The 26314-nt window shown below is 41.9% G+C and overlaps 1 protein-coding gene across 1 annotated transcript in view; it reads left to right on the top strand.

Moving 5' to 3' along the window:
- The window catches only part of GLI3 (GLI family zinc finger 3), a 285310-nt gene that overhangs the window by 81310 nt on the left and 177686 nt on the right, over nt 1–26314 (top strand). Inside the window, 1 exon segment of the mRNA XM_017867363.1 lies at nt 16034–16276. Coding sequence (XP_017722852.1) covers nt 16034–16276 — 243 coding nt within the window.

Raw genomic sequence — 26314 nt, 5'->3', positions numbered from 1 at the left:
CGTGAGCCACCGCACCCGGCGATTTTTTTTATTTTTATTTTTATTTTTTTTAGACAAGATCTCTCAGGCTAGAGTGCCGTGGCATGATCTTGGCTTACTGCAACCTCTGCCTCTTAGCCTCAAGGATCTTTCCACCCCAGCCTCCCAAGGAGTTGGGACTACAAGCCTGCACCACCACGCCCAGCTAATTTTTGCATGTCATGTAGCGATAGGGTTTTACCATGTTGCCTAGTTGGTCTTGAATTCCTGGGCTCAAGCAATCTGCCCACCCCAGCCTCCCAAAGTGCTGGGATTATAGGTGTGAGCCACCGTGCCTGATCTTTAGATTCTTTAAATATATTTAAACACAGGAATATACAACTATATTAAAACACCAGCTTTCGAAACTTGTCTGTATATTGCAGGTGTATGGACAGGATGTGTCCTAGTGATTATTTTTCTACTTAGCCATTTAATTAGAACCTGTATTTTTGCATGCATTTTGGTTTTTTTCTAACAATGAATTTCAGTTCTATTCAGATAGACCCATTACAAAAGGAAAAAAAATTACATAGACTGTAATCCCAGCACTTTGGGAGGCTGAAGCTGGTGGATCACCTGTGGCCAGGAGTTCAAGATCAGCCTGGCCAACATGGTAAAACCTTGTCCCTACTAAAAATACAAAAAATTAGCCAGGCGTGGTGGTAGGCACCTGTAATTCCAGCTACTTGGGAGGCTGAGGCAGGAGAATTGGTTGAACCCAGGAGGTGGAGGTTGCACCATTGTACTCCAGTCTGGGCAACAAGAGTAAAACTCCATCTCAAAAAAAAAAAAAAAAAAGCCTAGAGATGGTGCATTAGATAGAGGCAGTGTTGAGTTCAACAAGGACTCAGAGTGAAAAGGTAGAGACAACTGCAGTTGGGGAAAAGGCAAATCAGAGAGAGGCAGCTACAGAGCAGAGGCATGTTGGTGATGGAGACGAGCATTCTTTGGCAGTGTCCGGAGGGGTGCGACAAGCAGAGGTGAGATATAAGAGTACTGTTTAATGTGGGGCAAAGAAAGGCAGGCGTATAGAGATAGATAACTCTTGGTTTGAGTCTGAGTAATTTATGAGGCCCTTGGCAAGGAAGATTGTGACCTGAATATTACAGAAGGAGGTCAGTCTTGCAAAGATCAGTGTTTGGATGGAAGATATCTAGTTTGTGAATATAGTTGTTATTTGACAGGAAAACACAAGTTTGCTGTGTAGATTTGAAGATATGTTGAAAATACAAAAAAAAAAAAAAAAAAGTGTTTACTCCTTCTTCCCCTGGACCACTCCTCCCCAGGAGGAGTTCCTTTCCATAGGAAGGGAAACAAAAATGAATTTCCTTTAGGCAAGAGAGCTTTGTGAGGTCGAGCTACTTGAGAGCCAAGGAGAAGCTGCTGCTTTGTGACAGAGCAGGGGTTGAAGTTTTAGTGATTGCTAGTATTCTGCTGAATGAGCTCTGAGATGCATTCATTTTATAGGAGGGGCCGTTTCATTTTCTAGCCGGACCATACTAAGATTTTTATTTTTGTCTACAGATTGCAGAGTAGATGAGAGGAACTTAGTAGAATTGACAGAATTGCCAGGCATAGTAACACAGCCTTGATTACGTCTTTTGGTTGCCGTTTTCCTCAACTCTTCTTGGGAACTTGGGTAGAACTGGCCCAGACGATGTGGTTAGGATGGAAGAGTTCTTCTTTGAATGACTTGGCAGCAGTGCAGTATGAAATCTATTATTATTTCTCTTCAAGCTTTTTTGCCAAAAAAAGTACATTTCCATTTGTGTCATCAAGATGTGAATTAAAGAATAAAGAAAAGTGCAGAAAAAATTACATGTGTTCTCAACTTAAACCAAAGGTGCAATATTTTAGAGTATCAGAGTAGTCATTGAGTTCAGTTGAATCTATCCCTGAGGGGTTGGGTTGAGATCACAGCCTCTTTGAAATTTTGAATTAGAGACTTTCCAAACCAATTCTTATTCAAACCTCCTCTACAAAAGTAAGCTTGGTCTATCCCCCCACAGTCAAAACCTGAAGAAGAAGCCTTTCCTCCATGGCCTTTACCTGATGTTTACATTACTGCTTACCCTGTGCTAATCCTGTAGCTTCTGTGTCCCTTTTCAGGTAGTTTCTCATCTAGAAAAATCAGTCATGTGGGCCTTGAGGGCAGCAGCCATTCTGTTTTTACTCCTCTTAGAAGATTAGGGTTCCTGCTGGGACACAGGGAGCCCTTGATGTGGATAAGTCTGTATAAATTGAATGTGAAGAACCAACCTGGGCTGGTTTGTATTGTTTGTGTTGACTCAGCCTGCTCTAAACTCTGTTACCCAATTTTTGACACAAGAAGTGGAAACACTCCCTCGGAATCCTGACTACATTTGTTTCTGCCTGTAGCAAGGAGTTTCCCAATTACGTGGGAAGAGGAAGTCTCAAAACTTTATTCTTGGATGTGCCTCTTTCATCGCTGTTAACAAATGTATGTGCCACACTAGGTCATATAATTGTCAGGTTCAGAATCATAGGGGACTGATTTGATCCCTGACTTACTAACTTTGTGACTTTGGAGAAGTTAATTTTTCTAAGCCTATTTCCGTCATCTGTAGGATGATATTGCTGTCTGCCTCATAGTTATTTTAAGATTTCAAAGCATTCATATTAAATACTGTGCAGATGATAGTTGCCTTATTTTGAATATTTTCCTAGGCGTGTTTCATAGTTTTACTAATGGGTGTTCTTATCATATCCTGAGACAAGGTAGGTCAGAGGACAACACACCTTTTCTGCAAAAGACCAGCGACTAACTATTTTCAGATTTTAACAGGCGATTTAGTTTCTATCACTACTTAGCCCTGCTGTTGTGGCTCCAGAACAGCTGTAGACAATATGAAAATGAATGAGCGTGGCTGTGTTGCAACAAAACATTATTTATGGACCTTGAAATTTAAATTTCCTATCATTTTTGCCTGTTGTGAAATATCATTCTTCTTTTAATTATTTTTCATCCATTAAAAAATTTGAGATCTATTTTGAGCTCATAGACTGTACACAAGCAGTCAGGGGATACAGGTTGTCAATAATCACCCTAAAATAATTTGCTTGATTTTTCTTAGTAAATATTGTTTATGGAGAAACGAAATGTATTCCTCGGGAAAATTTCAAGTGTCTCAAGTCACTGCAGAAAACCAGGTAGAAGGGATAGATGTTTTCAACAGAAATTTGAAGAACTAAGCATACTTGTCTGGTAAATGTTGATTTTGGGCTTGACCAGAGATACGTCGAAGAAGTGGGTAAAAGAGATGACCAGTTTTAATTACAGATTATTAACTTGGATCTTTTTTTCTGGTTATGAAACAGCAGTTATTCCCTCCTAAGCTGTCTATCCTGATGCCTGGTGAAGGCGTCTACTGGTTTGTTGCCTTAGAGGTTATGGAGCTCTCTTCTGCACCATCATTTTTCCTAGGACGTCTATGAGAAGTTGGCTGAAGTCGATAGATGTTTCATTTTATATAAGGGGAAGCAGCAGCCTAAAGAAATTCTGTGATTTGCCTAACATCAGACATTTCTAGCAGTATAGGTTGGGCATCCCTGATCTGAAAATCTGGAATCCCAAATGCTCCCAAAGTTTCAGATTTGGCATCACCAATGTGATGCCACGACTAGAAAACTCTATACCTGATCTCATGTGAGGAGCTGCTATCAAAACTTTGTTTCATACACAAAATTATTGGAAATATTCTATGCCATTACCCTGAGGCTATGGATATGAGGTGTATATGAAGCACAAATGAATTTTGTGTTCAGACTTGGGTCCCATCCCTAAGATATCTCATTATGTATATGCAAATATTCCAAAATCTGACAGAATTTGAAATCCAAAAGACTTCTGGTCTCAAGCATTTTGAATAAGGGATATTCAATTTGGACACCCAAGGCCTGGAAACCCAATGCCTGGCCCAGGGCTTGTTTATCTTACCACCCTGTTTGGCGTTACCACACAGATGATCAGATTAGTGATAGTACCTAGCATTCATAAATGCCACAATTTATAAAGCTCTCTTTCATATGCTATTATGTTTAACCCTCAGAATACCCTATGAAGTAAGAGGGGCAGGTTTTACTATCTGCCTTTTCTAGAGGAGGCAGCTGACAACCTGATATATTTTAATGTACCCTGGGTCACATACCGATTAAGTGGTAGGAGCAAGTCTGGGAGCTAGGTTTTCTAACTCCTTTTATTACACTGTGCTGCCTTATTATACTACATGGCAGTTGATGCCATTAATACCCAAACATTAAAAAATAAATTGAAAAAGAAATAACATCCTGCCATGGTTCCAGCCCTTGGCAGTGATTTTAAGTGGAGGTTTGTGTTATGAGAATTTTTGCTTTCAAAATGCTGCATGCACCTCCTGTAAAAGGTTGAATGAAATGATTTTATTTTTGGTAAGTGGCCCATGCACGCTTATTATTTATTTATTTAAGTCTTTTTTGCTCCAGCTCCTTTGGCTAAATGAAGCACTGCTGTATTTTTATTGCCTACCCCATCATTAAAAGAAATTGAAAAGACGCTTGTTAGTTTTAATATTGCATGGGTGGAAATATATCTGGCACATTTAGAAACAGTTACAATTCCTAATAGCGCATTTTAAGAAGTAGTCTGGTTTTGTTCTTGATTAAAAAAAGAGAAAACTTTCTTAAATTTGCTATAATTCGATAATCATCTTTAGTTGGGGAGGGAGAATGTCTCTGTGTTGTATGATTCTGACTTTATTGACTCATTCAGCATTCCTTTCCAGCCAGTGGGAAGGGATTATACTCCTGGGCAGCATGAAGGGCCTTTCATTTGTTGGTAAATAATCCAAGCAAAGCTGCTTCCAAGTGCAAGTTTTTTTTTCCTTTTTCTGTAAACCATATGCTTCTTTAACTTTTGGACATATGCCCTTTCAATAAACTATGTGAGGCTCTAACTGTTGGAGCTATTGTTAAGTTAAGCACAAGCCAAATACTCAGGCTGCTTCTTGCATCTAAGCCTTCATCCCAGTCCCCCTGAAGACAGTGTTAAATACACACACACACACACACACACACACACACACACACACACACACATATATATATATTTTTGCAAAATAGCTATTCAGAACCTGGAAACCCTATAGAAAGGGGGAGGTGTGGGGAGAAATAGGGTGACAGGAAGATAATTTAGCCATAGCATGAGAAGTGTCATTTACACTGCAAGATACTAAATGTGCCCAAGACCTGAGCTTGACAATAACAACAATAGCAACAACAGAAGTAGAATAAGAAATTCAAAGAAGTTTCCGAACCATATTTCATTCATGACTCTGGCTTAAAGTTTACAATTAAGTTCATTTGATTAAGTCTGTAGTATTCTTCCTGATGGCCTTTAGAGGAAGAGGCAGAATAATTTCAATAATGAAAATAGTCTTTGGCCAGGTGCAGTGGCTCATCTCATGCCTGTAATCCCACACTTTGGAAGGCCAAGGCAGATGGATCACTTGAGGTCAGGAGTTCAAGACCAGCCTGGCTAACATTGTGAAACTCTGTCTCTACTAACAATACAAAAATTAGCCAGGTGTAGTGCTTGGCTCTCTCTCTCATGCTACTCAGGAGGCTGAGGCAGGAGAATGGCTTGAACCTGGGAGGTGGAGGTTGTAGTGGGCCAAGATTGCACCATTGCCCTCCAGCCTGGGCAACAAGAGCAAAACTCCGTCTCAAGAAAAAAGAAAATAGTCTTCACATATACAGATAGAACAATGGCAAGCAAATGAATGCTCTCAAAGACTCCTCACGGAAGACACATTTTAGGGGTTAATAGTAATTTATAATACACAAGAAAGTCATGCCAAGCTGGGCATTCATCTGAAGGTTGACTTTAAGCCGGTCGCTTAACCTTTGTTAAACCTCAGGATTTTATTTTATTTTATTTATTTATTTATTTATTTATTTGCTTTTTTTTTCTTTCTTTTTATTATACTTTAAGTTCTAGGGTACATGTGCACAACGTGCAGGTTTGTTACATATGTATACATGTGCCACGTTAGTGTGCTGCACCCATTAACTCGTCATTTACCTTAGGTATATCTCCTAATGCTATCCCTCCTCCCTCCCCCTCCCCACAATAGGCCCTGGTGTGTGATGTTCCCCTTCCTGTGTCCAAGTGATCTCATTGTTCAATTCCCACCTATGAGTGAGAACATGCGAACCTCAGGACTTTGAGCTGAATAACTGGTTGATGATACTGTATACTGGACAGGACTGTGAAGACTCAGTGGGATTAATGCATACGGAGCACATCGCTCTGGCCTGGCATTTAGTTAGTGCTCAATAAATGTGAGGTGCAGAGTACAGTCTAGTGTTGTTAACGCATTTCCCATTTATGCCTTTCCAGAGTGGGCTGGTAAAAACTGAGTTAACAAGTTTTTACGGAGGGACCTTAGGGTATTTTTGGCATTTTGGGGAGGTGTTTGCATATGCATAGGAGATGACTAAATGATCACATAATTTCACATAGGCTAATTTATCAAAATCTCTTAAAGTCTTATACCAGCAGTAGGTGTTACTAATATGTGCACACCTAGCCTGCTGTATCTTAGCTATATTCTATTGTTTCAAGAGGTGGGATAAATAGTTTAAAGCAAGGCTTCAACAGATAAACTTGTGGGATTTTTCAATTTGTGTGTACTTAATTTGAACTTCTTTAGATAATTATAGTAAAGGTAATACATAGAATTAAAATAAAACCAAACAAATCAGCTTTTCTGTACTCTAACATGATTGAGAAATATAAGTTAAAATCTATATATTTTATGCTAATTGGTGCATTTCCTTGACATTTTCTTTTGTTTAGAAATTTGGTATAGAAATTATATATTTCTCTTCCTCCTACCTTCCTTTCCTCCAAAAATTTGAATTCTTAAACAATTTAGAGACATGGCAGCCTAGTGGCTAAGTGAGTGAACTCCTGGGGCTGTGGCGTGAAGAAGGAGAGCATCTAGGGTCATGTCTGTGGCCATGAAGGTGTGCTTTGTGAGAGGTGATGTTTTGTGGCCTTTCCCTCCTCCCTCATAGGCAGTACCTGAGCCATTATCTGAGACTTTGTAAAGGTGTAGACTTTTGTGGCTAGCTAGAAGCAGGCTGCTTAGATATAATTGTGAAGAATCAAAAGGTGGTATTTACATTTGGGTTTCTCAAATGCACATTTCATAGCTGAGGTCAGTGGGCCATAGCTAGAGGGGGTTTCTGTTGCAGAAACCTGACCCAGGCAGCACCTGGCCTTTGCCCTGGGGCTGATTGAGTGTAGGTGAGCCCTGCTGTCTGTCCCTCATGGGGATCATGTGGCCTCTAGCTCCTTTTGGTATAATAATGGTATTATCATGATATTTAAATGCACTCTCCAGGAGCGCTGATTCCTGCAAGGGCATAAGCATGGTCTCTAAAATGTTATTAAAAATATAATACCACCATATGCTCAGGCTTTCTTATTCCGTGATCTTCTAAAAACAAAAACATGCAACATAAACACACCAGATGTAACCCATTAAGTTTGTGTTCACTTCTGCAGTTTGGAAAAATGTTAGAAAGGCTAGGAAATAGGACTTTGATGGTGATGGGAGGAGGGTGTGGACCTGGGAACCAGCATCTGAAAGCACTGCCAAAGGAAGAAGCTGCTGCACACAGAGGTTTATTCCTTCGTACCTTTAAAGGAAAACCAAGCTGTAAGTCCTCTGGCCACACAGGGGCTGGGCTAGATCTCCAGAGTGATAGGATCATTCCCATCGGAGGATGCAGCCAGGTGGCACCAAACTGGACCCTCTGGCCTTCGGAACAGGCCTGTCATTGTTTCTGCTTAACTGTTGGCTGTGGAGCTCATTATGGAATCTTAACTGCTCAGGTCTGTATGTGCAAAGTAAGAAAGAGAGACTCTTCATTCTTTGCTTGTCAAAGACTAAAACTGAATTCTCAAAGAAATCTTGAATACCTAAACGTTCGTGAGATTGTGACTCAGAGAGAGATGGGCATAAATGTGCTACTAAGCAGAAGGCAGAATTTTTGACCCTCCTGGGAATTTATTGTACTGCCTTTGATGCCACTAATTAACTCACTCTGTGTAAGCAGCGACTAGAAACTAATAACAGACTAATAGAAGAAGCTCCGTGATGTTGTTTTAGAATTCTTAATTCAAGAAAGAGTCTTGGCAAGCGCTTGGAAAATAAGGTAGATCTCCTCCTCCCTTTTAAAGGCAAGCCCGCTGGGGCCCTCAAGGGTACTGTTTTGTTTATATTTTCCTGTTCCCAAGTGCATGCTGGATTTGGCAAGTGCTTTCTGTAGGGAGCTTTGAAAGATGGTTAGTACTCTTGGGTTTGTGCTTGCACTTAAGTGCCTGTTCGGGGCAGTGTTCGGCCAGGTCACAGCGATCTTCGCTGACCTTGTCATCAATGTCCAGAAGCATCCTCCCAGGGGTAGAGATGGGGCTGCAGACCTCTTTATTTGTGAGGGTTCAGAGGCACAGGAAAATGTATGGAAACCCTATGGGCTACAGGGCATGCTTGCTGAAGCTTCAGACAAGCTGATAATGTTATCTGCTCATCATTGTCATTATCTTAAAAAAAAAAAAATACAGGAGGTAGCTTGCTCTTCATGCCATCAAAGCTTTCTACTGCAGTGAGGGGAACAGCCATTTCAGGTTTTGCATTTTTGTTTATCTGAATTCTCATCTTGCTCTCTCTGCCCACTCCCTTCTATCCCAGGGACCTCTTTTGAAGTTGAATGGATCTCTGTAAACTGAGCAGTTGGGGAGTGAGGTGAGAATTTTGCCTTGGTTTGAGCTCTAACCTGCTGTTCTTTGGAGCAAATGGTTTCCAGTGGAAGCCATTGGGATATTGGTCAGTCTAGACTATGTTTTATTCTTTGGCAAAAAGAACAGTAGAAATATTAAAACAATTAAGCTACTCTATGGCTCTGATAGAAGGCATTTTCTTTTTCTTTTCTTTCTTTCTTTTTTTTTTTTTTGAGATAGAGTTTTGCTCTTGTTGTCCAGGCTGGAGTGCAATGGCGTGATCTTGGCTCACTGCAACCTTCGCCTCCTGGCTTCAAGCGGTTCTTCTGCCTCAGCCTCCCAAGTAGCTGGGATTACAGGCATGTGCCACCACGCCCAGCTAATTTTGTATTTTATTAGAGATGGGGTTTCTCCATGTTGGTCAGGCTGGTCTTGAACTCCTGACTTCAGGTGATCTGCCCGCCTCGGCCTTGCAAAGTGCTGGGATCACAGGCGTGATCCACTGCACTCAGCCTGATAGAGAGCATTTTCTACGTTCTCTCCTTTCACCCTGGGACCTCCTGGTTGGTGAAAGTAGGAAGAGAGAGCAATCCCATCATCTCTGAGGGAAGATTGTCACTTGAATTTCCCCAAGGCTTCAAATTCTGCTGCAGCCCTCTCAGGTTGCAGGCCTGGCAGTGCACTTTAAAGGTTGCAAACAAAGCTGAGTGCTTTCTCCTGATCCATCTGGGCCCCTCCCTCTGTCATCCGTCATTGTCAATGGGAGATGTATGTGCAGCAGCACAAGGGCAAAGTCTGACCCCGAGGGTATTGGAAATGTTCTTAGAGTAGGCATTATTTGCTCACGCCCTTTGGAAGCCAAGCTCTAGATATTCTAGGAAGCAGCCCGTGGCTTGGCAGAACTGCAGGCTAGATGGAAAGAGGAAATATTCTGCTTTTAAAAACTACAGGAACTTTATTCTCCCTTCCTAGCATAATTCTACAGTGCTTTGGAATATACTTAGCCTCTTCTGTTTTTCATTTCTGATCTCTCTTTGGTCAGTCTTGGGGAGAATTCTGAAACAGGGAGGCGAGGGCTTGGATTCCGTTGGTTTTTATTCAAAGAGCATCAACATGTAAATAACTAAAGAAATAAAAGCTGATAAGATGCAACAAATGAATAATAGGAAAATGAATAAAATAATGCTCCTTGCAAACACAGCGAAGCAATTTCCCTAGAGGAAAGGAGGGACGATGCTCTGTGTCTTGTTCAGGACATGAGGGCGGGGCCCCAGGCTTCTGGAGACACATTAAAAACGCCTGGAACACACAAAGCCCCTGGCTGAGTCCCGGAGTGTGGTGGAGAGGGTGTGCAGCGCTGATTGGGCCTGCGTGTGTCTTTGCGCGTGGAAGTGGGAGGATTGCACCTGTGCGGGTCCTCCGTGCGGGTCCGGTGTCTCCCCATAGATTTGTCATTTGGGTTTCTCTCGATGTTTTCCAGGAGTGGATTTATGTTGTCAAAAACTTAATGGGAGAGTGTCTCAGTTTTGAAATTGTCTGTGCATAGCAATGTCATTACTTTCTTTTTTTTTTTTTCTTTTACTGGTGGTGGTGGATGTTGGGGCACATATCCAGGTATCATTCCAAAAGTCTACTCAGGAATACAGCTCTTGTCGTGTTAACAGGGGACAGGGATGTGTGGATTCAGTAAAGCATACTGGGAATTTTCTTTGCATCACTTGCTCACCTGGGACATGACGACCAGTTTCTGGTCTGGAAACTGGGCCTCATACCTTGTCCTACTGCCATCACTGGGTTGCTGTGAGGATCACATGAGACGATGTAAATAAGGATGGGAAGGGTTATTTCTTTTCTTAAGGATGGGGAAGATGTTTGCTTGTGAGGGGTCCAGATTAGTCAACAACATATATATGGAGCCTTAGTCCTGTATTTTAATTCATTTGAACATGACTTTATCATATCATTCAATATAGAAGTAACGAGGTTTCACAAACTCAGACCTTAAATACGGAAATAGTATTTTCTTGTTAGAATCTCATTCAGCTAGAAATCTGAGTATCCTCCAGTCTTTTTTTTTTTTCCCCCCTTAACATTTTGTTGCCTCCTCCCTGCCTGCCCCATCCGCCCTTCATTTTGGCTCGCTGCAACCTGAGTGCCACTTTTCTGGGAAAGCCTGATATTCTGACTTCAGTTTTGTAATTTAATGATGGAGAGTTTCCTTAGTAAACCAAATTTAGAGTCCTAGAATGCTTATCTTATATCCAGACCTTGAACATAAAAGGCATTTTATACCCGCAATTGTTCATTTAATGAGCAATTGCAGAGTGCAGGCCGGTTAAGGGATTGAGCTATATGCACTATTATTGCAAGAAGTATTCCGAAATACCAGAAATAGGACGTAAGCTCTGATCAGGGAGACTGCGAGCACAATTACCTTCTTTTCAAATCCTTCTGTGACACTGCGGGAGGAAAAAGGACTTTGAAACTTGAAAGGAAAGAGCTTGCTTTCAACCTCAAAAGCTAGGAGGAAAGGGCTCTGAAATTTGCTCAGAATTCCCAATTCACCATTAGCCTGTTTCTTCCTTTAGCCTCAAGGCATTCTCCGCTTTTTGAAAAGATGTTAAGAAATTCAGTCACAATAGAGAGCCTAGTTTTGAACATGTTTCACTCGGTCCATTGAGGTCTAGGCTCCAGCCTTTGTGTGGGGTGAATTGAGCTGAGCGGCTAGCTGGTTGGAGAGAGGTGAATGAGGAGTCGCTGTGCACTCGCAAATTCTGGCAAAGAAAAAAGCTCACCCCTTCCTTTATTTTACAATATGCATTCCTGTACAATCCTGCTAGTGGCAATATGTGGAGCGGAGCCTGTTCTTAAGTCAATACAGAGTACTTGGTTTATAGCAACTCTTGTTAAGTTTGTCTTGTAATTGAAGCTGCTGTTGACCTTGCTTGGGGACCATTTGTAAAACCGTTTATTTAGCATAAACTGAAATAATAAACCCTCCTTCTCTCGGGCTGATTGTGATAGGGTGACATTAGTTTGATTTAATGATTAGCCGCCTGACCCTTCTGCTGGAGAGAGAGGCTTGAATAGGGAGAGTTCACTCGGAAGCACTCAGAAAGAATACTAATGAGCTTGTTAAATTTAGCATGGCTCCAACCACTTTTAATTCCTCTAATGGGAGCAGCACTGCCTGGGAGAGGGAGAGGGAGAGGGAGGCAGAGAGACACCGAGAATGTTCCTAGAGGGTCTGCGCAGCTAGAGAGAGCTCACCAAGAGAAGTTGGCACAAAGTAGCTAGCCAGAGCCTGGGGACTGTGTTGTAAGTATTGTCTGTTCTCTTATACTCCCCATCTTCTAGGTCTTGGGACAAGAGAGGAGTAGTGGTATTAAAATGGGTTTTAAGGGAAAAATCAATCCTAAGGGGGAAAAAGGGGTGAACAGGTATGCTGTGAGCTCCTAATCAGCAAGTTTTGTTAGGTGACAGGAGGTGTCCTTAGTTAGTGATGCCTGGCAGAGTTTTGTTTTTATCTTGAAGGAATCGCCTGAAACTTTTCTCTCAAGTCATGGGCAGAAAAAAACAAAACAAAACAAAACAAAAAAACCCAAACCTGTTTCTTCGGTTACCATGAGAAATCGGATAGGTGTTTGTCTGCAAGCGCACACAAGTGCATGTTCGAGTCCTGCTTCATGCAGCAACGTGATTACTTTCTCCAGTCCTTTATTGCAATCATCCTAAGCATTGTTTGCAAGGACCCCACTTTTTTTTTTTCTGAGTTTCTAGCACTAAGAGTATCTTGATGTCAGTTGCTTTTGGATGAGTTTGGAAATTCTGGGACAGTTTCTAAAACGTGCTGCTTTGGGCAGCTCTCTGGGGGCAGGGATTTGTTAACTTCCACTTGAGGATGGATATGCAAAAAGGAGGAGGTACAAAGTGGGACTATGATGACAGTATTTAAAGTCATTTTTTACTGAAAGATTTTAGTGAATTGCATGTTTCAGTTTGACCCCCGAGTTTGCAGCTGTTAAACATAGAGAAGCGGGAACAGTTGCCTTGTGTTTGGCTGTTAAAGTCCATTGGCAGATGCTCTTGGAGCAGTGGGCTGTTTGCTTACATTTTTGCAGCAGACTTCTGCCTGTTGCCATGGTGGACAGTGTGTTTCTGTCAATAATTTGGCCTGGCGTAGCCTGTCTGCACTGACTCTCAAACTTTATTGAACAACTCGGCTCAAATGAACAAGATTAGACAGCTTTCGTCTTTTGGCTTGCTGAAGTGGTTGCTAAATTTATAAGAGCAGGCAGGAATATTGCTTGGAAAGTGTCCCTTTCCCTATATACAGAGTTCTTTCAAGCCTCGTAACTGTTTGTATTGTGGAGTGTGTGTACTGTCAGGTTTTCATATGAATGCCCGTCACAAGCAACTTGGTACAGGAGGTAAACTTCATGAAGTATTTGTCTGCTGGAGTTTTCCTTTTGGGGCTGAGATGTGTGGTTGGGTAAAATTAGGGTAGCACTGACTATTGTAAAAGTAAGTTTCCTGATGGAAGTTTTCACATTAAAAAAAAAAAAATTCTGCCTGCATTTAACTTTACTAAGGGAATAGTAATTTTAATTTAATTTTTTCTGTATTAAAAATGTGCACTTCACTAACTTCTTGTTATAACTTTAATATTTACTTTTGTTGGGTGAACTCTCATTAAGAAAATCATTGAGCTAAAAGGTAGCCTCATTTCCACTCACCCTCCCCACTCAGCCGCCCCATCACCCTCTCTGAGCTTATTCTCTCAAGAGGTTGGGGGAATGGTGGGAGGACTCTCTGGCCAGGCCATAACCCATTCATTATTCAGTTATTTGTGAGGTTGGATTCAAATACTCATCATAAACACGTAGTTTGTAAGACAGAGTTTATTATAGGGATGCCGTTTTAAGAGAAGAAAAGTTAATTTCTTCTAGGACGATTAAGTCAAGGAAATCCTGTTTTAAACCTGGAACAGGTTAGCCGAGCTTGGTTATTCATCTTTCCCAGAGAATGCTAATTACGTGTCACAGCCCCCCTGAGGAAGGGTTTTCTGGCCTCCAAATGAAGGTCCCTTTCTACAGAATTTGCACCTCAGTGCTGGAAGTTCATTTCTGATTTAAGTTTGAAATAAAGGCTTTATACAGAGCACAAATTAGTGGAAAATATGACTTGGGCCATTTGTAGGTTATAGGAATATTTATAAAACTGACATAAGTTGTAGTGTTTTGACACCCTTTTGCTTTTACATAACTGCAGCATTCTTATATAAACTGTGGGTTTTCTGCTAATGAAGTACAAGGGTGGCCTACTGCCTAAAAGTATTAGTTAGAAGGGAAAATAAAAATGTATTTTATCTTTTGTAGTTTGTTTTAAAATTACCAGGAGCATGGTGTGAATTGCTTTCATAGAAATCAATGTGGACATGTGGGATTACAGGACTTTTTTGTTTTTGTTTTTACTTGATAGATTAAATGTATAATTTACCCCTTAATTATAAGGTTTGGGATGAGGATCTGCACAAAACAATATTAAAATAATGTTTCACGGTTACCTTTAGTAGTCAGCAAATTCTCTGTAAAGACCAAAACATACCTCATTGTCTATTCTGTTTTGTAAGTCATTTGCTAAGGTAAGGAATATGTTGCTTAGTTTTCAAGTCCTACACACAGGCAGAAAGACTAAACTTGCTATTGGCTTTAGGTAGTTCAAGTCCTGAGTCAACATAAATAGTATTTGTTATTTTCAGTTTGTATTTTTATGCAAGTCTGTGTTCACAGTTCTACTTTCTTCTGAATTTGAGCAGGGTTCTGAAACTGCTAAAGCATTATTCTTCTGTTTATTGAGGGAGCCCTTAGTTAATCCTATCTGCTTTATGGCTTATTTTGAAGATAAATTTGTATATGGGAATAAGATGTGTTCAAGATGTTTATCTAAAATGCACAACAATGGTTTTATTTATACCCAAATACAGTTTTTTGTTTGTTTGTTTGTTTGTTTTGTTTTTTTTTTTTTTTAGATAGGAATAGGAAACAGTTTTTACATTAGATGTCTAAGCGGTACCTGGACAGCAGCTTTCTTTCCATCAGCACTTGTCTGCCAGAGCACAGTCTGTTGACTAAATGTGGAACTTGTTTGGGATCATGTAGTTTAGAGTTTACGTATGATTCAAAGAGATGAATTGGTCCACTTGTTGTGGGTTCACATAGTCTGTGTGATTTAATTTTATGCATGGGTTCTTTGATCCGCTATTATAGCAAGGTCATCCAATCACATTTGCAGAGAATCATAGTGGAGAGATGGAAAGTTCTTACTGATCAAAAGGAACTGAAGTATTAGGAAACTGGAATACCAACTGTATATGGAATTTCTTCAAGCTGTTTCTTACATCTTTGAAGAAATGTATGGACCCACCAGAACATGGACACATATCAACATCCCCCATACCTTCCTTCCTCACCCTCAGAGCCATCTCACATCTGGACTTTCCGTCTCATTCTGTTTTCCAGTTAGGTCTCAGCTTTGTTGTGTGGACAGAAGCAGGAAGTATCTCACTAGAGGCTCGGTAGGTTTTCATGATTGGCACCTTTATCCCTTGTCACCAATGAGTTTTCTGTTCCATTTTTGGCTCTGTCAAATCTCTTGCTGGGCTGCAAATCTGACTTAAAACAACAAAACCACATACACTTTTGGATAACTTCCTAATAGGTCATTCTTTAGGAGCAAAGGCCCTACATTCGCTGGAGCAACCAGAGCCTCAGTGGGTAGCTGGAAGGACTTTGTGTCACCCTGGAGGCCCCGCATCCCCAGGCAGGCAAAGGGAAGCTGGACATGCACAGTCTTAGATTGGCAAAGGTTTCAGTTCCATGTAGGACCTGCAAGATGTTGGACAGCCCATGAGCAGAAACCTCACACGCAGATCCAGCTAGAAGCTGGTGATGCCAATTTGCCGACCCCTACATCTCCGTTTAATAGGCTCATTTCCTGCTCCCCTTCATCCTTCCCTGTGTATTTGTGTACGTTGTACCCTCATTCATAAACAATTTTGTCTTGCAAAGATCCCGTCCCAGCCCTGTGGCTTTCAAAGTTGCCGTGAATGAGAAAGAGACTTTTTTTCCGGGAGAGGGATATCGAGAATGAGACTTCACTGATCATGGTTTTTTAATTGCTCCTTAAAGTAGTTTACAGACTCTTTCATTTTTCTTCTTTCTTTAGAGGATGAAAGTCCTGGACAGACTTATCACAGAGAGAGAAGAAACGCAATCACTATGCAGCCACAGAATGTCCAGGGGCTCAGCAAAGTCAGTGAGGAACCTTCAACATCGAGTGACGAGAGGGCCTCATTGATCAAGAAAGAGATCCATGGGTCCCTGCCACACCTGGCGGAGCCCTCTGTGCCATACCGTGGGACGGTGTTTGCCATGGACCCCAGGAATGGTTACATGGAGCCCCACTACCGTAAGTGCCCATGCCAGTCAGCACTTGTTCAGGAGCTATGGGGAGGGCTGTGTGTGTGTGTGTATGTGTGTGTGCGCACTTTATGAAGTTTTGGCTTGTATAATTTATTAAAAGGTGTAAGTTTCTTTCCACTTTCCCTCTTACTTTCACTACTTCCTACCCATTCTTTTTAGAGAGAGATGTTTTCTTACATCTCTAAGCAACGTCAGTCTTCAGTGGGGCGGTCTGCAGGAAAGTGGTCCATTGGTGACTAATCCACATGAGACTTTTGTTGAGAAGCAGAGGTAAAGTTACTCCATCTAAACAGATGCTGCAGGAGAAAAAAAATTGTTGTTATGAAGTTATGAAAGCAGGCTACATTAAGAGAAGTCCTCAACAACCGCAATTCCCATTTTTAATGATTTTTTAATTTAATGATTTTGGCTATTCCCATTTTTGATGGTTTCTGAAAACAAACCTCATTTAACAAATCTGTGCTAAATTCCTTAATACGGAAGATTTTTCGTTATGCTGTATTTTCCTCTCTAACTAGCATGCCAGACACATCAGAAACTCCTTTCCAGCGCTAATCACGTTTAAGAAATTAAGTAGGACTCTGAACTCAAGTATGGGATGGTTTTCTCCAAAGGCAGAATATAAAGAAAAATGTATAAGGGTTGAGTTTATTTCTGGCCTGTTTCTAGTTAAAAAAATACAATTTGGTTGTGGAGTAATGAAGTTCATATTGAGGTGCCAAAGCTTGCAGCTCTTGATTACAGATTTATCACCTTGCCAGGATTCAGACTCGCCATTTAACCTTCCCGGCTCCAATTCCAGATGATCCATTGAGCTCCAGTGAGGGGGACTGGTTTGTGTTTCCCCTTTTCCACATCATTCAGAAATTTTAGTGTTTTAAGGCAAAAGGTCATTAGCCAGATGACTGATTAGTGAGGACAGCTGATTAGTGCATGTTTTTTTGCTCAAGAAAGTGCCCAGGATAAAAGCTAATTTCATCCCTTCATTAGTTGGCTTGCAGCAAAGGGAAATGCTCACTCCTCAGATCAAAGGGTCTCGCATAACCTTAAGTCTCAGCAACCACTACTCCCCACCCCCCACAAGCAGATTATATTGTTGGAAAAGATGGAAGCTACATTATTTTATTTTAAGTGGAGAGTGCATTTTTTAAAAGTGGTCAGAAGCACGGAGGAGAGTTTTCTGGATTCTTCTAAGCTTTTGAAAAAGACAACTTCTCTGTTTCAAAAGTGGTTATCAGTCTTATTTCTGTAACTACAGAAATAAGGGGGAAGGCTATTGGGCTGGTTCCTTCCTTCATTCAGGATTTGCTTAGTTTTATTTTATTCATCTTTCCTTTCAGGAATGAAGGTTTAAAATAGTCTTGGTAGGCTTTTTCTCTGGGCACACTCCTAAGTTTTCTGCATTATATTTTTATTTGTGAGTCTCTTTTAAACATCATCCAGGCAGAAAATCTGAGGGACTCCTGCATGCTTTCTACCTATATTTATAGACCCAGGTAGTAGACTTACTTTTTAAGAAAAATTCAGGCTAGACCCTTAGCCAAAGCTCCCTGCATTGTTTTTGTTCGTATGTGTGAACACAAACTTTTCCCATCTCATATTTATGTTTTGTCGTCTTTTCAAGATGCCCACTAATTAGTGAGGTATTTAATTAGTCAGGACAGCTGATGAGGACTTCTTCTTTGACTGACAGTAGTGAGCAGATAACCGTTAACTTACTCTCTGTGCCATTCAACTTGCAGCTTGTTCTTGGTTCGTTTGTTTTAACGGTTTCCCCCATTGAGTCTTCCTGTCCTTTGAGGGGCTGGGAGTTCTCTACACCTGGGACCCTCATCCTCCCTCAGCGGTGCAAGTGGGACCCATCTCCTGGACCTCCAATTTCCTATTAACTAACGGTGGGCACGGGAGAGCTCTTAGGGGGATCCGAATTGGTCGATCATCACTCTGTTTTGAGGTTACAGCATTCATAGTGGGGTATTCATTAGATTTTCCCACTGTATTGTTCAAATCAGTGTTAATATTGTGTGATAACTTATAAACTGTGTAAGCTGTCTGTAACCAAATGGCAAATGCGATTTTGACCTACCATCCCAATGTACTCCCTAAATTGGTCATAAATTACATTATTATATAGATAATATGGACGGGAAGTCCTAAAGAGTGCACAGATTGGCTCAGTGCTCCGGGAATTTGGGTTCAAGGTCCAGCTTTGTCACTTGCTAGCTGTGTGACCTTGACAAGCGTGCTGATCCCTCTAGGAATCCTTTCCTTGCTATGGGATGAGGTGATAATATGACTGCCTGCTCCATGGTGTTCTTGTGGAAGTTGAGACAATGCAAATACAGTATTAACTAAAATCTCTGGCACATGGTAAGTGCCTCAAAAGTATTAAGGTAGTTCTTCTCTGCTTTCTCTTTCTCCTTCTCCTCCTTTTTTCCTTCTCTTCTACATCCTCATCCTCCTCCTCCTCATCAATATGTGATAAGTTGACTCTCTAAGTCATGTTTGTGAGGGTTGCACTCGTATTTGATTCAGTGTGGACTGTTTGTTTGTTTGTTTCACCAGACCTGGTCACCTGCTTGCCTGAGACCAGTTCCTACTATAACACAGATTAGGAACTGAGCAAACTGCAAACCTGTAACTGTGGTGTGGTTAGAGCTGTGCACTGTGGCCTTCTGAACATAATCTTTTCTCAGTCAACCTCAGTAGATAGACTATAATTTTTTTCTGTTAAGTAAGTGAAGAAATTGTAAAGATTTTAAACGAGTTTGAAAAGTGTTAACTTTTAAATTCTTAGCAGAAAGTGTTTTATGTAACACATGCAAACTTTAATACATGCAGGAACATAAAAGATATACGGTATTATTTATTCATATTGAATAATTTAAAGATATCCTAAGCTAAGCCTCAGCATCATATGGGATATGACTTTACTTTTTCTTTAGAACTCTGTTGAATTACTTAATCTCCTACCAGTATCACAAGTATTTTTTAAGACACTTTATAATAAAATCTGTCTGCTCACATGGATTTAATTATCCAGGCAAAGCTAATGATTGATGTGAACTGAAGGTGATAAATTTTCCATGACTTTTTTAGTGTATGAAGAAATGCCTTCTTTTTAAAATGAGACATACAGTTTTGGTCACATTTGTTTATCTTGTGGGTATAGCTTGTCTCGGTCCTGGGCCCTGTCAACAACACAGGCGCACTGCAGACCTTCAGTAGCTCAAGTTCAGAGACATCTTTTTAGGCCATTCCCCTTGCCCTTGAGTTGTTTGCTAGCTCTGCTGAGCCGGTCAAAAGAAAAGACTCCTGTAATCCAGTGGGCTGGCCATGTGAACACTCACAGCAATTCCTTCATTTCTCTGTGGTTGGAAATTGTAGACTTTCCAAGATGCCTAATTTGTGCTTCTATATATATGAACTTTGTATTTCTAAAGTGTGGGCAGGCTTCCTGTAAGACCGGAAAAGGGAAAACCATTTTGTTTTTTTTTTCTCCCCTTCAGAAGGACATCTGTAAAATTTTATTGCACAAGATTTTATTATATTTGGGAATGCAATATTGCATCTTTAGAAATTGTAGTTAGGCAAAATCAAAGTATTTTAGGTTTTGTGGCTTTAAAAAAAAAAAGAAAAAAGAAAGCTCAGGGACAGCGGGCACTTCAGACATTCACAGCATATGTTTAGAATAAAATCCTCCCGGGGGATTAGGGGTTTTCGCTCATGAAGCATCACAGTGGATGGGCTGTATATCAAGGCGTGAAAGTAGACGTTTTAGATGCATGGCTCAGGCATGGCATGGTGCTGACAGGCTCTCAGTTACAGGATCACTAGCGCTTTATAGTTTGGGGGAGCATGGGAGGGGTTAGATTGGAGGACCTGATCTTCTTGTATCAGAGTCAGGGTAAGAAGCCCCATCCTCTGCCCAAAGATTCCTCAGCAATTTTCTTCTGCCCATGCTCTGTGTGGAGCCAGGTATTTCAAACCACCATCTCTCCTTGCTTTCGTTGACTGCCATGCATTTATCTTCTATAAACTTTCAAAGGCAGGTGACATAATAGTTAAAGCATTCCTGTACCCTGGCCGACACTTAACTTTTATTCACTTCCCTCTTACAGAAAACATGTGTTGCATTGTCTTCTGTCTTACTGTGAAGTCTTTAAACTATTCCTGCAGGGATCTTTGTGCAAAGTTCCTCGGATTCACTAGTCATGTCATACTATAGGGTCTCTGCTGGTTTTGGTAAAGGGGGCAGAACGATGCCTCCTTTTTAAAAAATTTCAGGTCTCCTTTACAGTTTTATAGTTGTGGAAGGCTGCATTTCTTCTGCCCCCAACTGCTCCTAAGCAGTAATTCTTCATGGAAAATATGATTCATTCTTCCATGCAAATGCTTTGATTGAAAACATACCACTGGTATTCTTCCTATGTTCCCCAGCTCAGATGACAGAACTATTGGTTGCTAATTAGCAAAACCTGAGGAATTAGCTTAAAGAAAAAAACCCTGAATTTTTAATTGGCTTGCATTTATTTTCTGTGGAAGGCTGTTGTGCTAAGCCCACTTGCATTCTTGTGTGCTAAAAAACTGCATAGATTTTTTTTCTACCTGTCTGTCTTTATATTAGGTGACTTTCCACATCCCTTTAGAAATACATCTTCTGAGTGAATGGAAGAGAGGGTGTATATTTTACATATTTAATAGGTACACCTGCTCATACTTCTCTCTCTTACTATCCAAGTGTCATCTTGAGACTGTGAGAGACAGAAATGCCTGCGAGGCACAAATGAACAGTTTTGTCTTGACCAAACTGTAAAGGCAGTGACAGTTCCCTGAGCTCTTAGTTCTCTTCTCATCCAGACTGTCTTTTACCTCTTTGGAGAACAGTTGATGAGCCAATCAGAAATGCTTTGTGTTTTTCCCCCCTTTGAAAATTAGATTGTTCAACCAGAAAGACTGATGTTGGATCACACCCTGGAGGCTTTGCTAGGTCTCATGCTTCCTTGGCTGTTAGTCTTGAATTGCAGTGAGACCTGGAGTGAGGAGATCCAAACAAGTCCATGGACCTTTGCAAAACTGTTATTTGTGAGCTTAAGAATAGCTCCCTGCTTATTCTTGTCTTTCTCTTAGAAATTCAATAGAACGACCTGGCCTTCTTTTAGTAATCCAGAGGTAATGTTTTAAGACTAGAAACAGTGAGCGACTTCCATAGACTTTTAAAGAGCTGCATTGCAAGACAACTTCGAGCAAAGCAATAGAGATTTAGGAGTAATTCTTAGTGTTCCAGATTTGCCAGTGAATCTTGACTACTCTTGTGCCTGATGCAACCGTGAGTCTGTGTATCTCAGTCTTGGGAGATAGCGAATGAAACTGGGAACAACAGTGAGAAAAGTCCTGTAGCATTTGGAAAAATTTGATAACAATTTTATTCATCAGTTTTCAGGATAAATTTATTAAAGGAGACAGGGAGAAGCTTGAAGACCACCCAGGCCAGGAAGAGAAAGAAAAGACCAAGAGAGACCACATTTTCTAGAGAAAATCACTTAGCCCCTTGGTGTACTGGTCCAGTCCTCTCTTCCCCTGCCGCCTGGCACTGTTCTCTTCTACAGCTAACTCAGCTTCCGTTGGCCGCTGCTCTGGTGCTAGCCCTGCCCTTGTTGCCCTGCTTGTATAGTTGTTTCTCCTGGACCAGTTACTTGCTTTCTCTTTGCCTTCAAATCCTGCTTATGTTTCAAGGCCTATCTAACAACCCACGTCCTTGGAAAGTCTCTAAGAGCCATCTTACATGGATATTTTCCTACCCTGGACACTTGAGTAGTAGTCATGTCATTCTCACCTTTAAACACATCACGGCTACTTCCTTGTGTTGCCCCTACCCGGCGGCCTGACCTCCTCTGGAATAATGTGATTAGTCCAAGGCAGTACTTATCTTCTGTGGACACCAAAACTCCTAGGGTAGGACTTGGGGACTCATAAGTGCCACCATAGGGCAGAGAAGTTGGGAACTGCTCGGATGCTTATCGCAGTCACCATGGAGGTGGAATTCCAGGTGACCCATACTCACAGCCTTCCCATCAGAGTGACTTCTTGACCACGTGAGGAGACATTGTCGTTTCTGCTTCCCTTTTAAAATTTAGTTATTGTATACAACCTCTAATCCTAACTTAGCCACCTCATCCTTCCTGAGAGCAGGCGATGTACAAAGTATTTCTGGTACATTTGTACATTTGTAAAATCTGCATTTTTTAACTTTTTATTTTTGAGACAGAGTCTCACTCTATCACCCAGGCTGGAGTGCAGTGGCGCGATCTTGGCTCACCACAACCTCCGCCTCCTCCCAGGTTCAACCTGTTCTCCTGCCTCCACCTCCCGAGTAGCTGGGATTACAGACATGCGCCACCTCGCCTGGCTAATTTTTGTATTTTTAGTAGAGATGGGGTTTCGCCATGTTGGCCAGGCTGGTCTTGAACTCCTGACCTCAGGTGATCCGCCTGCCTCAGCCTTCCAAAGTGCTGGGATTACAGGCGTGAGCCACTGCGCCGGCATAAGGGAGGGACTTTGATTCTTTGGAATAAGTTGGCAGTTCATAGACTTGGATGGGGACCCTAATCTTAGATACTGTGAGATTAACACAGGAGAGCTGCCTCTCTTCCATGACACCCATCTGACATCGAACAAGTAGGTATTTTCCCTGTAGTTAAGGTGAGCATGATGTTTGTTTGTCTTTTTCCAAATTTCAGTGATATATTTGTCTTCAACAACCTCTAGGCAATTCATATTTTGGTAACATCTTCCCAACTTAGCATCCAAGCATGCGTCTGATCCATGTTAATGGGAGGTCCCATCTGCAACTCAGTTCAGGATCATGAATCCAGTTGCTTAAAGATTCCATGTAATTATTTATCTTTTCTAATTTGGCACCCACCCAAATGGCACTTTTTTAGTTGTTGCCTATGGTTTCTTTCCCTCCGTCTTTTCCCTCTCTTTTTCCTTCCTTCCTTCCCTTCTAGAGTAAAAGCATGAGAAATAGCAACTCTTGCCATTTCACAGCCATCTGCTAACAGCTTTCCCTCCCGCTTTCTTAATGGAGGCAACATTATCCTCGGCCCTCCTCCTTTTTCTTGTATAATTAAAGAATGTTACCTTTGATGTCTCTTGAAGCTGCAGTCTCCCATCCTGCCTTAGCTTTCTTGATCTTATACCTATAAATTTGTGCGGTATCTTCATAGTTCTTGGGGAAAGGGCTTGATTTTCCTCTGTGTGCTGTTCACAGTTTGGGTTAATTTAGAGTAACCGATCTGGCATTTTATTGCTCTCTTTTCCCTGTCTTCTGATATAGCTTGGATTCTTGTTGTACTCTTTGAAAAGGATCCAACTTCCTCAGTTCTTTAAGCTATGAAATTTGGGTCTCTCCTAAAATGAATGTTCTCATCCTTCTAATGTCTTCATTTCTTTTGAGGGGGGCCAGGCTTTTCATTAACCTCAGTTTTCAATGAGTTTCTTCTTCGTAGAATAAAATAAAGCAAGATTCCATTTGATTCCTTTAACTGTTTATTTTTGTGTTCATTCTGTCAGTCATGTGTTAATTGTGCATCTGCTTATTGAGTGTTGCATAAGTGCTAAACAGTGTTGACCAAAATGAGCAAGTGCCTGCTTCTGTGAAGCTTTAGGTCATCAAAAAGTCAATACAAGGGAGCTGTCAGAGGAGAGAGCGAAGAGTCCTTTGGGAGCAGGTGAAGGACTTATCCAGCCTTGGCAGTCCAGAAGGCTTCCTGGAGGAGGTGACATCTGAAAGAGGTGAGGAAAGAGTAATCTAGGCAAAAAGGAGCATTTGTCAAGGCCTGGAGGCCAAAGGAAGACCTGAGACCTGCAAGGACTTGAGAAAAATCTTTGTGTGGTTGGAGGGTGAATTTCACGAGGGGAGTTGCGAAGACAGGGCTCAAGAGGTACAGGCCAGCAGGCTTCTGCGAGGAGCTGTTTGTTTCTCTCCTGCAAGAGTCTGGGGTGATTACTAAGACTTGTTCCATGGCCCTTTGTATATTTAAACAGATCTTTGGGTTCCCCATCACTTACCCAGAATTTCTCCATCACAGAGTTGAATTCACCCCTGCTTTCAGTTTGACAGCATGCGACTCCGTGACAGGGCTCCCCTCCCAGGCATCTCTGGCTGGGCTGCTGTCTCATTGGTCTTCAGAGATGTGCTGCTGCATCCCTTTGTGTAGCAGGTCATATATATATATTTTTGAGACAGAGTTTCACTCTTGTTGCCCAGGCTGGAGTGCAATGGTGCGATCTCGGCTCACTGCAACCTCTGCTTCCCGGGTTCAAGCGATTCTCTTGCCTCAGCCTCCTGAGTAGCTGGGATTACAGGCATGCACCACCATGCGCGGCTAATTTTGTATTTTTAGTAGAGAGGGAGTTTCACCATGTTGTCCAGGCTGGTCTTGAACTCCTGACCTCAAGTGATCTGCCTGCCTTGGCCTCCCAAAGTGCTGGGATTATAGGCGTGACCCACCTCGCCCGGCCAGCACGTCATATTTTTTTCTTCAAGACAACAAAATTTATTTTTACTTGTTCTCAACTGCTGAGCTGTTCTGTAATAGGTAACCCTAGCCACCACAATATCTTGATCACAAACTGCAAATAAAAAACATAGGAAATAACTGTGGCTTCATTCCTAAAGAATTAATAGTGTTCTGTATCAAGGCATGTTTTAATTTCCACTTACAGTGTTCAAAATGAAAAAAAAAAAAAGCGTTGAGTTTTATTTTATTAGAAGACTCCCAAATGCCCTCACATCAGTCAAGCTAGAGAAATTGTGCAGGGGGCCACGGTGAGGTTGTAGATAGGGCCCGGAAATAACCAAGTGAAATTCAGCTGGGAAATTCAGTAGCTAACACCACCAGGGGAGCATGAGAACAAAGACTGGCATTAGTGGAATGAGCCTGCAATCCAGCCAGGACTGAAAGAGTCTCAGGGGGGAGGGTGGGACCCTGGAGGAGACTTGTGCCTGCTCCCTAGGGAGCCGGGGCCTAATCAGTGGACATTGTGAGGATCAGAGGGAGCCCACTCTAGGAAGCGGGGTGTTTACTTCGTCCACTGGGGGTACCCAGATCTGCATCCTGATTGTGCTCCTATCTTGTGAGTGGAGTAAAAGGAGGTGCCTGTTTCCTAGGTAATTTAGAGAGGAGCAGAGAAGTGCAGGTGGGGGATGCGGAGAAGCAAACGCCAGCTCTTCTTTTGGTTGGCTTTCGTGGAATAAGCCTGTTCTCAAATGGGGCAAAATTTCACTTTTCCTTTCCCTTCCCCTATCCCTGTGTTTCCTCTTTGTAAGAAATTTATTCCCTCCTCCCCCAGGGGCGAAGGGAAACTAACACACAATGGTAGCTTTCCTGTGACCTCGCTTCCTGCCAGAGGATCTGTGATCCACTCCAACTTGGTGTCTGTGATCCCAGCTTGGCTTAGTGAACCTGACCAAGTGGGTTGACCTTTTGATCGAATGTGCAGTTGCCTCTTATATATAGGTCTGTGAGATGCATTTTTATGTAGCCTCTATCTTTTACCATGAATGATGTTTTAAATGTAGTATGTGTTTATCACATTGCCACGGATCCATGATATGGGAGATAGTGAACAATTGGAGACACCTGAGTGCCTCTAGGGGACTCAGCCCTTCTGATAACACTGCTGACGTGACCTGCCTCGAGTCTCACTCCATTGAGTACATAATGCATGATTTATTTTCATTAAAAATCTTTGTGAGCCGGGCGCGGTGGCTCAAGCCTGTAATCCCAGCACTTTGGGAGGCCGAGGCGGGTGGATCACGAGGTCAGGAGATCGAGACCCTCCTGGCTAACACGGTGAAACCCCGTCTCTACTAAAAATACAAAAAACTAGCCGGGCGCGGTGGCGGGCGCCTGTAGTCCCAGCTACTCGGAGGCTGAGGCAGGAGAATGGTGGGAACCCGGGAGGCGGAGCTTGCAGTGAGCCGAGATCGCGCCACTGCACTCCAGCCTGGGCGACA

The sequence above is a fragment of the Rhinopithecus bieti genome, unplaced genomic scaffold (assembly GCF_001698545.2).
Source record: "Rhinopithecus bieti isolate Rb0 unplaced genomic scaffold, ASM169854v2 scaffold_2439, whole genome shotgun sequence".
Classification (NCBI taxonomy): Eukaryota; Metazoa; Chordata; class Mammalia; order Primates; family Cercopithecidae; genus Rhinopithecus; species Rhinopithecus bieti.
This window is presented reverse-complemented; position numbering and strand designations above follow the sequence as displayed.